General features: G+C 35.7%; 1 protein-coding gene across 1 annotated transcript in view; it reads right to left on the bottom strand.

The window, feature by feature from the left end:
• The window catches only part of LOC149086752 (uncharacterized), a 30,123-nt gene extending 23,787 nt beyond the window's left edge, over positions 1-6,336 (bottom strand). Inside the window, exons 1-3 of the mRNA XM_089231886.1 lie at positions 6,233-6,336; positions 3,339-3,388; positions 2,290-2,736 (exon numbers count right to left, since the gene is read on the bottom strand). Coding sequence (XP_089088012.1) covers positions 2,290-2,736; positions 3,339-3,388; positions 6,233-6,245 — 510 coding nt within the window. The 5' untranslated portion in view covers positions 6,246-6,336. The remainder of the gene's footprint in view (positions 1-2,289; positions 2,737-3,338; positions 3,389-6,232) is intronic.
• Positions 6,337-14,279: the final 7,943 nt, after the last annotated feature.

The following is a 14,279-nucleotide window of genomic DNA, read 5'->3' as shown; positions in this document are numbered from 1 at the left end:
TGCAATTAACACAAATTACAAACAATATATACACATGATAAAATATTATACAATGCCCATAAAGAATACTTATGGTTGTCTTATTCTAAGAATGGATAGCTTCTCGATTTACCCCAACATGTTTATCGTATTTCTTTTTAAACGTGTCAATTGTGTTACAATTTACTACCTCCGGGGGTAAGCTATTCCATTTATTAACAACCCTATTAGAGAAAAATTCCCTGCGACACCATAACCTTGCATTGTCCCTCACCAACCGATACTGGTGTCCCCTTGTAAAAGCAGTCGATTGGCGGTGTACTAAAAGTTCATGGTCCATCCTATCCATCCCATTGAAAATTTTGAACACTTCGATCATATCTCCTCGACACCTGCGTTCATCCAATGTAAACATATTCAAAAAATGAAGTCTTTCTTCATAACTTAAGCCCTGTGTGCCAATAAGGACACGCGTAGCTCTTCTCTGCACCCCTTCAACCAAGTCTATGTCCCTCTGTAGGTATGGTCTCCAAAACCTTCACGTTAGGTTCTTAACACGTTCACGCATATTCCGATTCGTTAGCAATTCCGTTGAGGAATGTGTACGAGGTGCATGTACGGTTATGTATCATGTTTCCTCGAAAAATAAGACCCGGTCTTATATTAAGTTTTGCTTCAAAAAATGCGTTAGAGCTTATTTCCAGGGTAGGGCTTATATTAGGTGCATCCTGAAAAATCGCGTAAAGGCTTACATTTTGGTACAATAATTTTATCTTCAGGAGATATGTTTGAGTGACGGTTACCAAATATCGACAAAAAAATGCAACTTCATAAAACATTTCTTTTGGGTGTCGTCGTTTGAAGTAAACAAGAAGTTGTACTCGTCGCTTCATTTGGTCGTCAGGGTTGAACTGCATTGGTTGGTTAATGATGGCTGAGATTAAATTATAAAATTTTGATAAAACATCTTTTACAAAACTTGAAAAAAAACCCAGCCAATATAAGCCTATTTGTTACATTCGCTTGAATATAACCGATACGCTTATCGGTTGCATTTTTCAAGTTTTATCAAAAGCTTTTACAAAACTTTTATAGTGTAATTCCGGCCTATGACAACTGCATTCATAGGGTAGCCGGAGTATGTCATAAGCCTGGATTACACTACCATTGGCGTACGCAAATGGGGGGGGGGGGGGGGGTTGGACTTCTAAACCCCCCCCCCCCCTTTTGCGTTATTTTGCAGGAAAAAACGTAAAAATCCCCTCCTCGAGAAGGAAAAAAAAATTGAAACCTCCCTTGAGAAAATTCTGCGTACACCTATGTACACTACAAACGCTGTAGAAAAGTTCTTTTGTAAAACTTAAAAAAACATCCAATAAGATTATTCGGTTACATTTGCTCGAATTGGTTGCATTTTTAAGTTTTATAAAAAAACTTTTCTAAAACTTTTATAGTTTAATACCGGCCATATGTGCTGTTTTTTTATTTATAATCAGAAACGCCGTGAGTAGTAATTTCATTCGTATTCTTTGATAAAAGTAAGTCTCAAATTTATCTGTTTACGTAGGCGTTCACCTCTCGTCCTAGGAGTTCTGCTTGGATGTTAATGAAAATTTAATTTTTTGTTTATATTATAACTTACTTCAAGTGCAAATTTCAATATCACTTATACTTATATTTTTATTTGATGCTAAATAATAATGAAACCATTATAATTTTATATAGTTTAAAACATCTATCGTGTGTTGCAACGACATACTAAATGCTTCTCATTGACGATTTTAGCTAGGGCTTATTTTCGAGGCAGGCCTTATTTTCGGGAAAACACGGTAATAGTAGGGTATTGTAATATGGCAGGCATTCTCATGGTGCAACCTGGGTATTGCAAATCTTACCATAAGTCATTATACTGTTTGATCATTGTTTGGCGCTTGATGGTCCTTGAACCAATAAAATCTCCAGTCCAATCCAAATGTGCATATGTACCCTCGAATGGTTGCTAGCACGTATCGGAAAAATATGATATTTGTTTTTATTGCTGTCGAGCAAGCTCTAAAAACTTTCTACAGCCTTTGCTATTACGATTCGACCCACATTTCATGAACAAAAATGCTTGTTTAGGTGTCTTATATCCCCTCTTAAAGTTTGTCCCATGAATTTGGAATCACCCTGTATGCATTCAGAAGCACCGTGTCGCAGGTCGAATTCATTTTATTGATATCTTAAAGTTATTACAAAGTTATACAAAATATTTTTATATAACTTTATTATATTTATTTTAAATTTATTATTTAATGTTTTTAAGATTACCTGTTTGGACAATTTCAGTGGTGGGACACCATGCTTGGTCCTGTAACTGTTGTGGGCTTTGAGACAATCCTCTTCAAACTTTCCCGGTTTGGCGGAGTTATTCTGCGCTGGCAATTCTTGACCAGTAATTGACTTTGATTCTTTGCTCTTCGGCTTCAGTCCCAATCTCTCGGATAAACTCTTAGTTTGTTTCGGGCTCTTCTTCGGACCATCATCAACTATCAGAACATTTTCGCTGAATGGTTTTTCCGTGGATGTCGAGCTGATGAATTTCTTCTCCGTCACCTTGTTTTCGCTCAGTTTGAAATCTTTGAATGCCGATTCGAAACCCGATGGTGATGAAAATGTTGTCACTTCCCCGCCGCTTCTTACAACTGTTGTTTTCGTCGTGGTTTTCGTAATGCCATCGGAGGTCTCGACCGTCTCGGTTACAACAGTTTCGTAAGCCTTTGTGAAATGAGAGAAAGAAATTATATTGTACTTCACAAAAAAAGACAAGCATAAAAGCGAAAATGTTTACTGCGATATATCGGCTCACGGGTTAATTAAAAAATTTTCCTCTGATTTTCATTTTTACAGAAATATTGTCATTTAATGAAATACAAATATTAAAAAATAATTGGCATTATATTGAAATAAATATTCTTCTTCCCCCCTCCCTTAGATTTCAAAATAATAAGCGAAAATATTGAGTATGAAATGAATAAGAATTCCGTATTTGACAGCTCTGAAATAATACATTCAAATGAATCGACTAAAATATTCTAATTTCAATGCTGATTATTTTTCCCTAATTAGGTGGTTTTTCGTACGGTGAGGATACAAACACGCACGCACGCACGCGCACACACATTTTGCGATCATTATCTTCTGAATGTAAAATTAATTCTCAAAGGTTCTCGAGAAACAATATGTAAATTAGTTTCAAGTAAAACTGACACACACACACACTCTCTCTAATTAATGATTAATAATGATAGCAATAAAAAAATTATTTTTTTCAAGGATTATTTAAATGAATGGATAAAGGGGGGAATAAACGAACTCACCGAATTTCCATCATCAAATGCTTTGGTTTTTTTCTTGAACATCTTCAAAACTGTGAGATGAAATTTAGAAACATTTAAATTCGTTATAATGTATATTTAGCATGAGACTAATTCGAGAAGTTTCTTAAAAAAAATAGATTGCACTTCTTTGTTTTAATCTGCACCAAATGAAAGGAATTTTCCGTATTCAAAGCGCATTATTCCGCTGATATACAGTGTGAACGTGACATGTTCTGCCAAACGAAAGGGGGTGATAAACGAGCCCGATTAGAAAATGAAACACCCTACCAATCCTATCCTATTTCGAACTGTTTTCGAGTTATGGTGGATAATCGGTTATGAAAAAAAAAAAAGCGTAAAGTCTGGAAAAACCAGAATTTATGAAGTTTTCAAGAAATCTACACGTAAACTGAGCACACATTTGGAAAGAATAGAAAAAATCTTATAAAGTGACACAAATTTCATCGAAATTTCTGGATTTAATGGTGAGCTACAAGCGCTGAAAGATTGGCGAAGTTCAAAATCAAATTTTCGCCAAAAGATTTTGTTGTCAATTACGTAAACACCCTTCTAGCTACAATCGGTCAAATTTACCAAAAAACTTGTCCATTTCACCAGCTTTCGAAAGAGCATACAGTAAACCATATCGGGTTTCTGGTTCATGACAAATTTAGTCTTTTGTTTGCAATATATCACTGAAATCAGCGTTTGTCGAAGTAGATATTAGACGAAAATTCGGAGTTGGCGGATATAAATTTTGGTGACAATTTAATTTTGGAGAAAAAATCCTATTAGGTGACATTACCTCTATCTACAGGATATTTATATCTAATGGCGAGCTTCAAACGCTGAGAGATCGGTGAAGTAAAAAATCAAATTATCGTCAAAATCTACTCAAATTACTTCGACGAACGCCGATTTCGGTGATTGTATTGCGAACAAAAGACTAAATTTCACCTGAGCTAGATCACCGATATTGTTTATTGCAGTCTCTTTGAAAAGCTGGTGCAATGGACAGGTTTTAGGTAAATTTGAAAGATTATAGCTAGAAGGGTGTTTTTGCATAATTGGGGATGGAAAACTTTGGTGACAATTCGTTTTTGAACTTGCCAGTCTTTCAGCTCTTATAGCTCGCCATTAAATCCAGATATTGTAATGAAAATGATGTCAACTCTCTTATAGGACTTTTTCGGCTCTTTCCAAATATGGGCCTAGTTTGCATTTATAGGTCTTCCAGAAACTTCACAAAGTCCGGTTTTTTCAGACACTTCACGCATTTTTTTCCATAATCGAATATCCCCTACAACTTGAAAACGGTTCGTGATAGGACAGGGTCTGTCGGGTGTTTTCATGTTCCACTTAGGCTCGTCCATCACCCTTTCTTTTGGCAATTTAATTCGTTTTCATAAACGAATTAAATTGCATTTCAACTATTCAGAATCAGTTCTGAGTATATATTTAGCAACCATTTTCTGACAAATAATTGTTCGTATAATTCAAGTGAACTTAAACACATACAAGTTAAATTTTGCCCTGGTCAGGTGTGTTAAGCTCAATAATGTCAAACAAATTTTGTTTACATGAAATTTTTTTGCACTGTGGAGCTATAATAAACAATCTTTTTGGTTGTTTTTCCTACTGCAGTGATTGCACCAAGATATATAGTATGTAAATACTATTACCGGTTTGCTAATTTATATAGTTTAAATGCCATGTAACAAATGATTTTATACCACAACACATGCGACACTGATACAAATATATTCTGAAATACTTTAGGATATGTATAAAAGAGCTGTGTATAATGTTTCACATGAAGAACAGACGTCCATATGCAAAGCAATACAAATACATATCATTCAATATTAATGATGCCATTCTATTTGACATTTATATCCATCCCAAATATCTGACAAAGAATTATCCGTATCTACAAGCCTTTCATTTCAAGGTTCTGATTTGACATTAGAAAACATTGACCTTCCTTAATTTGTATCAAAGATGGATACGATATCTTCATTAAAAGCGAATAACTAAACAATTTATCTTGAAAGAAAATTCACTCACTGAATATATTGAAAGATTAACATATTTGAGTATGCAAGGAAAAAAGCTATTGGTACTATAATTATTAATTCATACTTCGTATTTGACTTGATATGCTACGACAGTAGTGAGTGTGGTAATATGTGTTTTTCTAAAAAAATGATTCATCGTAATTTTTCTTTCTATATGAAACAAATAGGGTGGATTTGGATTGAGTAAAGCGATGCCATAAAAAAAAACAAAAAAAACCCCAGTTTTTTGGAAACAATCAACGCCAAAAAATACCTTCCAGTTAATTATTTTTCTTTTGCGATATTTAAAAAATAAGATCTGACGGAAGATATTTAAAAAAGACGTAATTTATTAAATTTAAAAATGAAATTAAAGCAGTGAAACAAAAATCGGAAGACATTGAAAGAAGGAATAAGCGAAAGCACAAGAAGTAATGAGATCCTGATTATGACAATTACAAAAGAGAGAAAAATGAGAAACTTTGTTAAAATCAACTTTGTGTATAACAAACCGTTTATATTCGAGCACGTTCAATGATTATGGCCAACACGGACATGAAACCAATTCAGAAAAAACCCCCTCAAAAAACTCAGTCGCCAGTCAATTTTAATATCGAACCGAACTACGACGAATGCAGTCAAAAAAGTTTAAAACTGCGTGTGCAGCTAATGAGGTTTTGAAATCAAGAAAAAACAGAATCTAAAAAGAAATGGAAATAAAAGAATAAGAAAAAAATACTGTTTTTTAACGACAGCTCAGTTCTATACGGTAAAACTGTCTAAAATTAATCAGGTCAACTACATAAGCATATAGATGCGCAAAATATGAGCACCTACCGTTAGATTCCATTGCAAATAAGAAACATACAGAAAATTGGACAAATCACTATCAGGAACTTTCTATCAATATGATCACAAGAACGTTTGTAAAAATTTGGAAATTTTTGATTTTTTTCGGTGTATATATACGTACTTAAAAAAAAAAAAATTTGGTCCTTAATGCTTAATCCAGCAGACGTTGTCTGATGAACGGCACAGAGAAATTCTGCGAAAATTTCCCCACTGTACTGAAGAGAAACGGGATGAGAGCAGTTTCCAGGAGCAACCGACGTCCTTTGATCGCAGACAAATATTTTTCCAGTGTCTAAATTATCCCGTCTAGGGAGACTTTAGACGTGTTTTTTTTCGTCGGCATTTTATTCATTGACCGGAAGCTCGAGAAAAAGAGGAAAAGGCCATTGACCGTAATGATTGCTGGCAGGAAGCTTTCCCCTTTATTAAAAAAATATTCTTCAGAAAACTATGCAGACATATATTCTGAATCTCCTGGTATAACCTATGCAGTCAAACTATGTTATAATGCTAATAATTGGCCATCCGGACTGATTCCCATAGAGGATAATATTATTGAGCCTTGCTTATAACGTCGATGGAAATCAACTACCTCGGATATAGCGATACATTTTTTTGACGCTTTTGTTTGAGTTTCGATGACGTCTTCCCAGGTTATTCTAAGATTAGAGATGATCACATTCAGGGAATGTTCGTTCTCATTTTGTTTATCACTAACTTTGAAAATAAATTTTTTTGCATGCTCGACGGTTCGAGTTACTCATTGACATAACCCGTAACCACTATATAAAACATTCCTGTATATACAGAGTGTCCGTAAGTGATAATGCGTTCTCTATCTCACCAACCGTCCGTCATAGATTGGGTTTCAATTTAAAAAGTGCTCAAAAGGCGTTCAAAAATTACCCTGTACTTGTTTAAAGAGAATACGGCGTGTCACAAAATAAAAAAATCTAACTTTTTATATGGTCCCCCTATTGTTCTCTAACTTCTAATCAGAAAGTTGTTGCCATGTCTTTTCTCAGCACAACAAAAAAATTCTCATGCTTTCAACTGCAATATGCAATATTCACTGAGATATTTTAATTCAAAAATCTGAGAAAAATTTGGAAAAAAAAACCCAGCAAAAACTACCGGACACAACCAACACCACCTATAGAACAAGGCCTCCGCACGAAGCATGTGACGTCAATGAAGAAGGCCATTTCTCCTATTGTCATTGGATATACTGCAAAAAAGTTAAAGATATCGCATGCATCGGCCTGCTATATCCAATGGCAATAGGTGAAATGGCCTTCTTCAGTGACGTCACGAGCTTCGTGCGGAGGCCTTGTTCTATATATAGGTCGTGTTGACACAACGCGCCTTTCTCTCATTTATGTTGTCCTTTCACAACTTTTCCGCGATTTTTGAATTCGAATAGCTTTGCGAATATTGCACTTAAAAGCATAGGATCTCTTTTGTTGTAATGAGAAAAGACAGGGAAACAACTTTTGAACCGGAAGTTACGAGGACAAGGGGACCGCAATACAGAACTCGATGACCATTCATGCCATGGCTAGGGATATTCGGCTGGTCCTCCACAAGAGCCTACAGATTCACATAGCTTGGATTAAAGCGCACGTGGGTGAATGAGGGAACGAAGAAGCAAACGCAATAGCCAAAGCAGTGACAATCAATGGCACACGATTAATTAAAATGTTATTACAATAATCTATAGCAAAATAAAAGTCAAGAAAAGAAATACTCAATCTATGGAAAACCCGATGGAATGATGCCAAAACTGGAAGAAGTGTCCACAAAATAGTAACAAAAGTTTCATATAACGCAAAAAATTGGAGCAGAGAACATGAATTTTTTACAACCAATCATGGACCTTTTCCAAATTACCTTCACCGCTTCAAAAAACGAGGAACAGATCATTGCCTTTGTGGTGAAATCGGCACTGCCATCCATTACTTGACAACATGTAAATTAACTGCACATCTAAAGCACATGGCTGTGCCCGCTGCTAAAAATGCCACATTCTGGATCAGAGAGATTTTTAGAAACAAAAATAGAGTGAATAAAGTCAAGAAAATAATTGAATGAGAAAATATTTAGACAATGAAGACAAAGTGATCCCACAGACGTCATATCAACCAATAGCACAAGTACAAACTGCACCACCTCGCCATTTACAAAGAAAAAAGAAATTGATCAAGTATAAAGAAGACTGACTGATAGAGCACAAGACCAGTATAATGTCATGGAAATAGAACGATTTAAATTAAGGATGAAATCGATTATGAATTTTATAATCTGATTTATTAATCTGATTTATTAATCTGATTTATTAATCTGATTTATTAATCTGATTTATTAATCTGATTTATTATAATAATCTGATTTATTATTTATTTTAATATGCGACTTAGGATTTTATATTCGAATTAATATTTAATATGGCATATAGGATTATATGCTGGATTTCCGATTCCATACGTAGATTGTAATCTCGCAACTGATTTTATACTTAGATTATGATTTTATAGTTGTTATGATTGTAGTGTATGTTTTTTATAAATAAATTGCCAGGGGTATCCAGTCCGTGAGGACAATGAGCCGATATTGTCATACGGCGATGTGGCTTGGGTATCTTTCGGTTTGACGGTGAGAAGCGGCGATATTACTCATAATTTATCTCAATTTTCTCGATTAAATATGATCACCGTAATTGTAATGAAGTAAAAATTCTCTTAATGCACGTAAAACGTCAACCTCACTTATAACGACAAAATATTGGGCAATATTCGATGTCTCTATAACCGAGTTTGACTATATAACTGTACATGGTGATTTTCCATAATTCCCCTTGCCGCTCTTTACTGGCGAACCGTTGATCCTAGAGGCATACTTCCAATTAGAAAATGTATTCAAATAACGTGTAGAATTCAGACACGTCATTCATGTTGCAAGGGTTGTGTAGTTATAAAAATTAACGTTTTATAAGGACACCCTGTGCTTTCAAAAGCCAAATTAAATACAAATACAAAATTTGAAACCACAACAGACAAATTGCACCACAACGTGGCAGAAAAAAAAAAGGAGAGAATAAAAATATATAAATACAATTACAAAATTAGAAACCAATTAGAAAATTGTTGCCCTGTTTCTCTCGACGCCAATAAAAAGAAAAAAAATCTTCGACATTTCTAAATGCAATATTTGCCGAAATATTGGAATTCAAAATCGGAGGGAAAATTGGGGAACAAATAGCATAAACTAACGAACAACGCTTCTTTTCTTCATTTATGCTGTTCTTTTCCAACTTTTATCCGTTTTTGAATTCAAATAAAGCTCAGGGAATATTGCATTTGGAAACAGGGAAGTTTCTTTTTTTTTGTTGGCCTCAGGAAAGACAGTGCAACAATTTTCCAATTAGGATTTTGAGGACAGGGTGTCCATATAAAAAGTGAATTTATTTTATTTTAATAATCATGCAACCTTTTGCAATATTAATGACCTATCTGAGTTCTACACGTTATTTGGATACTTTTTCTAATTGAAAGTATGGCTCTAAGATCAACGGTTCACCAGTAAAATGCGGCAAGGGGAATTATGGAAAATCGCCCTGTATACTAACCTATATTTTAATATCTATACATATATAATAACATGTCCTGACTGACAGATTCATCATCACCGAGCCGAAATCACTGAAGCTATAATTATGAAAATTGGTCAGTAGTTTTACTTCATGACGTAAAAACAAACTAAGGGGATTTTTTAAATTCGACCCTTAAGGGGGTCATAAGAGGGCCCAAAGGTTATGTAGGTTATATAGCGAAATCACGCTGAGCCGAAACATCTGAAACTATAATTATGAAATTCGGTCAGTAGTTTTCGTTTGTTATGTAGAGACTCACTAAAAAGGGATATTTGAAAATTCAACATCTAAGGGGGTCATATGTGTGTGTGTGTGGGGGGGGGGGGGTTCAGAGGTTATATGGCGCAATCATCGTTGAGTCCAAACAACAGAAGCTATAAATATGAAATTTGGTGAGTACTATATTTTATGATACAAAGATTCACTCTACGACGGGATTTCGGAAAATTTAACCCCCAACGTGGTGCAAATGTTATATGGGGAAATTATTACAGATAAATTTTCAGATGACCAAATTCACGCGAGCGAAGCCGCGGGTTACTACAGCTAGTATATCATATAATATATAATAATAATAAAATAATATATATAAGACTAAATGAAAAAAAATCTATAATAAATGCAAAAATTACGATTTGGAATAATGTTTGTAAATTATTTTGAATATTACCTGATATTATGAATTCAGTATCCTTACGAGATCAAGAATGTCTTATAATATGATAGAACAAGTCGTCTTTGTTATTGTGGCCTGGACGTAGCAGGACAAAATGCCAGATTTTATCTGCTTTGTTATGGAATAGTCACGTTATCGACGTGGTGATTCATAGTCCAAATAACAATCGCATCCTTGAGATATTATTTGTGTTTTTTCCACATTTCTTTCGTGTTTTTTATTGCTTCTGGTGTTGCTTAAATACAGAAAGCGGAACCGATTTCTGCTTTGTCAGAGAAACGTCACCATCAAACACAGGATATCCTTCCCCTATCTCTTTCGTGATACGAATGAATTTTTTTATTTTCTCTCACTTCTTATTTTTATTCCCTTAAAAACATAAACAAATGTAAATGATGAAGTAACCCGGATACAAATTTTATGTTTGTAATATGTCTGAAATTATATTGGTTCTGAGTCTGTCGGTATAAGCATTGGTCTCAATTAGAGGACTTGGTGAAATAATATATAAGGGTGGATCAAATGAAAACGAAAGAGTAGTTATAATTTGGTTTATTTTTGTACAAGTATGGGGACATTTATATGTAGAGATAGAGCGAAGGTAAGAAAGGCAACCCCCTACTGGGGAATGGAGACTTGCCCCAGGTATTAACTCGGAAGTACGTGATATGTGCTAGCGGCCGGCCAACTGTATCGTCAGACAGGCAATCAATTGTGTTTTCATCTGCGTCTGCCGATAATTCGAAAATTGTTAATTCAGAACTCTGGAAATCTACTCCCCCTCCCCACAAGAGGAATGTCAACTGAACTCCTGGTCAGGGGTCCTGAGATTCATTCCTCATTCATAAAATTTTTGTGAACGCAACAAATATAAATACATACAAATATAAATTTACGCAACAAATCTCAATTCAATAAGTAGAAAGGGTCTCGCTTCTGGATTGGGGGGGGGGGGGCGGCGGCAAGGCACGAGAAGAAAATATGGTCCAAGAAAGGTCATGGGATAGACCTGTCAGACTCGAGCATTGATTTTTTTTCAAGATATTTTATATTTTGGATACTCAGAGAATACATTAAAATCATAAATGTCCGCAAAAATACTTAAATTTTTGAAATTTCCAATTTTTTTCCTTCAAATTTTCAATTTTTTTTTGTAAAGAAATAATTCATTTCGTTCGAATTTTTTCAGCCAAAATAATGGAGGATATATTCATCTCCAAACATAAATTTTTTCTTGAATTTTATTGCTAAATTTTATGGAATAAATCATATTTTCCCCGGAGACACTTTCTCCTGAAAGCCATCTTAAAAACTCTCTGAGAAAGTTCAACTTTAAGTACTGCTTTCTGATGGAAGCCCCAAAAGTTCATATTCACCACATTTCTAACGCAAAACTGACGTCAGAGCTTTACTCCCTGAGGTTAAAAAAAAATTCTACAGCTAGAAAAATCAACTACCACATTCTATAGTGAATTTATACCATAAAAAAACAAAAAAAAACAAAATAGTGGTAATTGTCCCGGGCCACAGGGCCCTGTCGTTCCACCACTGGGGGGGGGGGGACATGACCACATTTGTGTTGCAGGGGTTGAAAGGGCTAAAAGAGGGGCTTCGTGTACACTTCCCGGGGGGCTCCATGGCGGCGACCCGAAGAAAATAAAATAAATCAGTAAATTGGATAGATGATAAAAAAAAAAAAGGCCTACATGTTCCGCCGTAAAAATGTTACACAAAAAGGGGCTCCTCGAGTCAAACAGGGCTCCCTCCCCCCATAGAAATTATATACTGAAAAGAAATCCGTGAGTCAAAAAAGGTTGAGAACCACTGCCTTGCGATTTTCGTAATACGATATGACTCATCCTTCGAAAGTAATCTCCCAACCACGAGCATTAAAAAACTCGTGATATTTTTTTCACCACTTAAACGCAATATTAGATGTCAGGCTTATCTCGGAGCATAATTGTACTATTATCATCCAACACTGCGACTTTATCAGTGACATTTGCGGATATACTTCATTCACCCAATATTACCATGATAATGAAAAAAAAAAAGTTGTCACGACAATCGGTTTCGAGTGAAGCCATGATGTTTTGCTTCCCAGAAACATCCAGGTGTCAAAGCATCAATCTTGACACACCTTTCAAACCAACGAGACGTAATAAAAGATAACAATTATTTTATCCCTTTCACGACTCGTTGTAATCATTTATGTTCAACATCAGTCTGACAAGCAAGATTATTCCTGCCACGATAAGAGAGAAATTGAAATGATTCCCATCTCTTTCTCATCCACACGAAATTTTCCCGAAATAATCACTATAATCGTACAGGATGTTTCAGAAAGGACTCCTCCTAACTTTGAAATTACATAATCTAGAGAAACACTGATTAGATAGAAAATGAAACAATTAATTTATTTTTTATGGGCAGGACTGCAATTTCAATTAAACCGGTTTGTAAAATTAGTTACAACTTTAGTTAATAGATGGCATTACAGTCTAGGTGTCACGTCTTTTAAACAGTGGGTAATACATGGGCTAGCCAGATGAAGGGCTATACAGTACGGGCTGTCTCATCCTTTTGAAGTTGCTGTTCCCATCCACGGCTCCGTAGGCATGGTCTCGGATCGGGTGCGTGACGTCACTGCTCTAATACTTTTCCGCTAAACCCTGACCTTGATATACCAGGGTAGCCAATGACAATTAACCAGAGGGCGATGACGTCAGCAGGTACGGACTCCGTCACTTAATGAGGCAGCTCTTATTATATGAGCCTGAGCCAGATGTCCCCATTTTCGATGCGGTTCTAAGTGTCCTCATTACGTTTACGGAAATTTCAAGCAAAAAACTTTTTGCCCTCTTTTTCAGGGTTCCGGATTTTTTTTTTCTTTTATAAGAAAAAAAAAATGCACAGCAAATTAAAAGCCATATTCAACTATTCAAACCCATGATCATTATATAGGTGTGCTTATTTTTTTGTTTCCCCCCCACATATAATTTATACACATTGACTAATCACCAACGAAATCCGCAGAAAACGGGAACCCAAGTAGCCTCCAAGCAGGACAGATACAGATGCCACAGTCCTGCGTGCTTCGTCATACTGGTATGAAGGAGACCGTCTAAAAAATCTGGTACAAGGGTTCTTAACTCTCTTTGGGTCTCACCCAGGTCCGTCTTAAGAGCATCATGCCCCCCCCCCCCCGAGCCAAGTGATTTTTCTGAGCCCCTACCTGGAACATTCTCAAAAAATTCAACTACATCTTGTTTTTCTGAGACCCCTTTCCTCTTGAGACCCCCGGGCCATAACCGGGTTTGCCCATGCGTTAAGACGGCACTGGTCCCACCGACCGGCTATTGCAATAAAACGAGTAACAACGCCCTTGACAACGAACGGCTGGACAGAATAATACCCAGTATGTAATGATGAAAGGCAATACATTATTGAGGTATACGGACCCACTACTATTACTGAACCCCACATGCACCTCTTTCATATTCCTTTACAAAATTTCTAACGAATGGGTACATGTCGAAAAATTCGTGTATGTGTTGTGAACGTAACGTGAAGTTCATTTCTGTGGGAGGCTTGTTACGTGCTGTTTGTCAAGTGCTGCCAATTGTCTTCCGAATTAGGAAGCAGAGAAATTAGATAGTTGTTTTTTGTTTGCGTCATGCGTGAATTTTTAAAATGTTGTAGGCCTG

The sequence above is a fragment of the Pholcus phalangioides genome, unplaced genomic scaffold (assembly GCF_987345545.1).
Source record: "Pholcus phalangioides strain wild (caught in Gottingen) unplaced genomic scaffold, Ppha-v1.0 ptg000004l_1, whole genome shotgun sequence".
NCBI classification, from domain to species: Eukaryota; Metazoa; Arthropoda; class Arachnida; order Araneae; family Pholcidae; genus Pholcus; species Pholcus phalangioides.
Note: the sequence above shows the minus strand (reverse complement) of the source record. Positions and strands in the feature narration are given on the sequence as shown.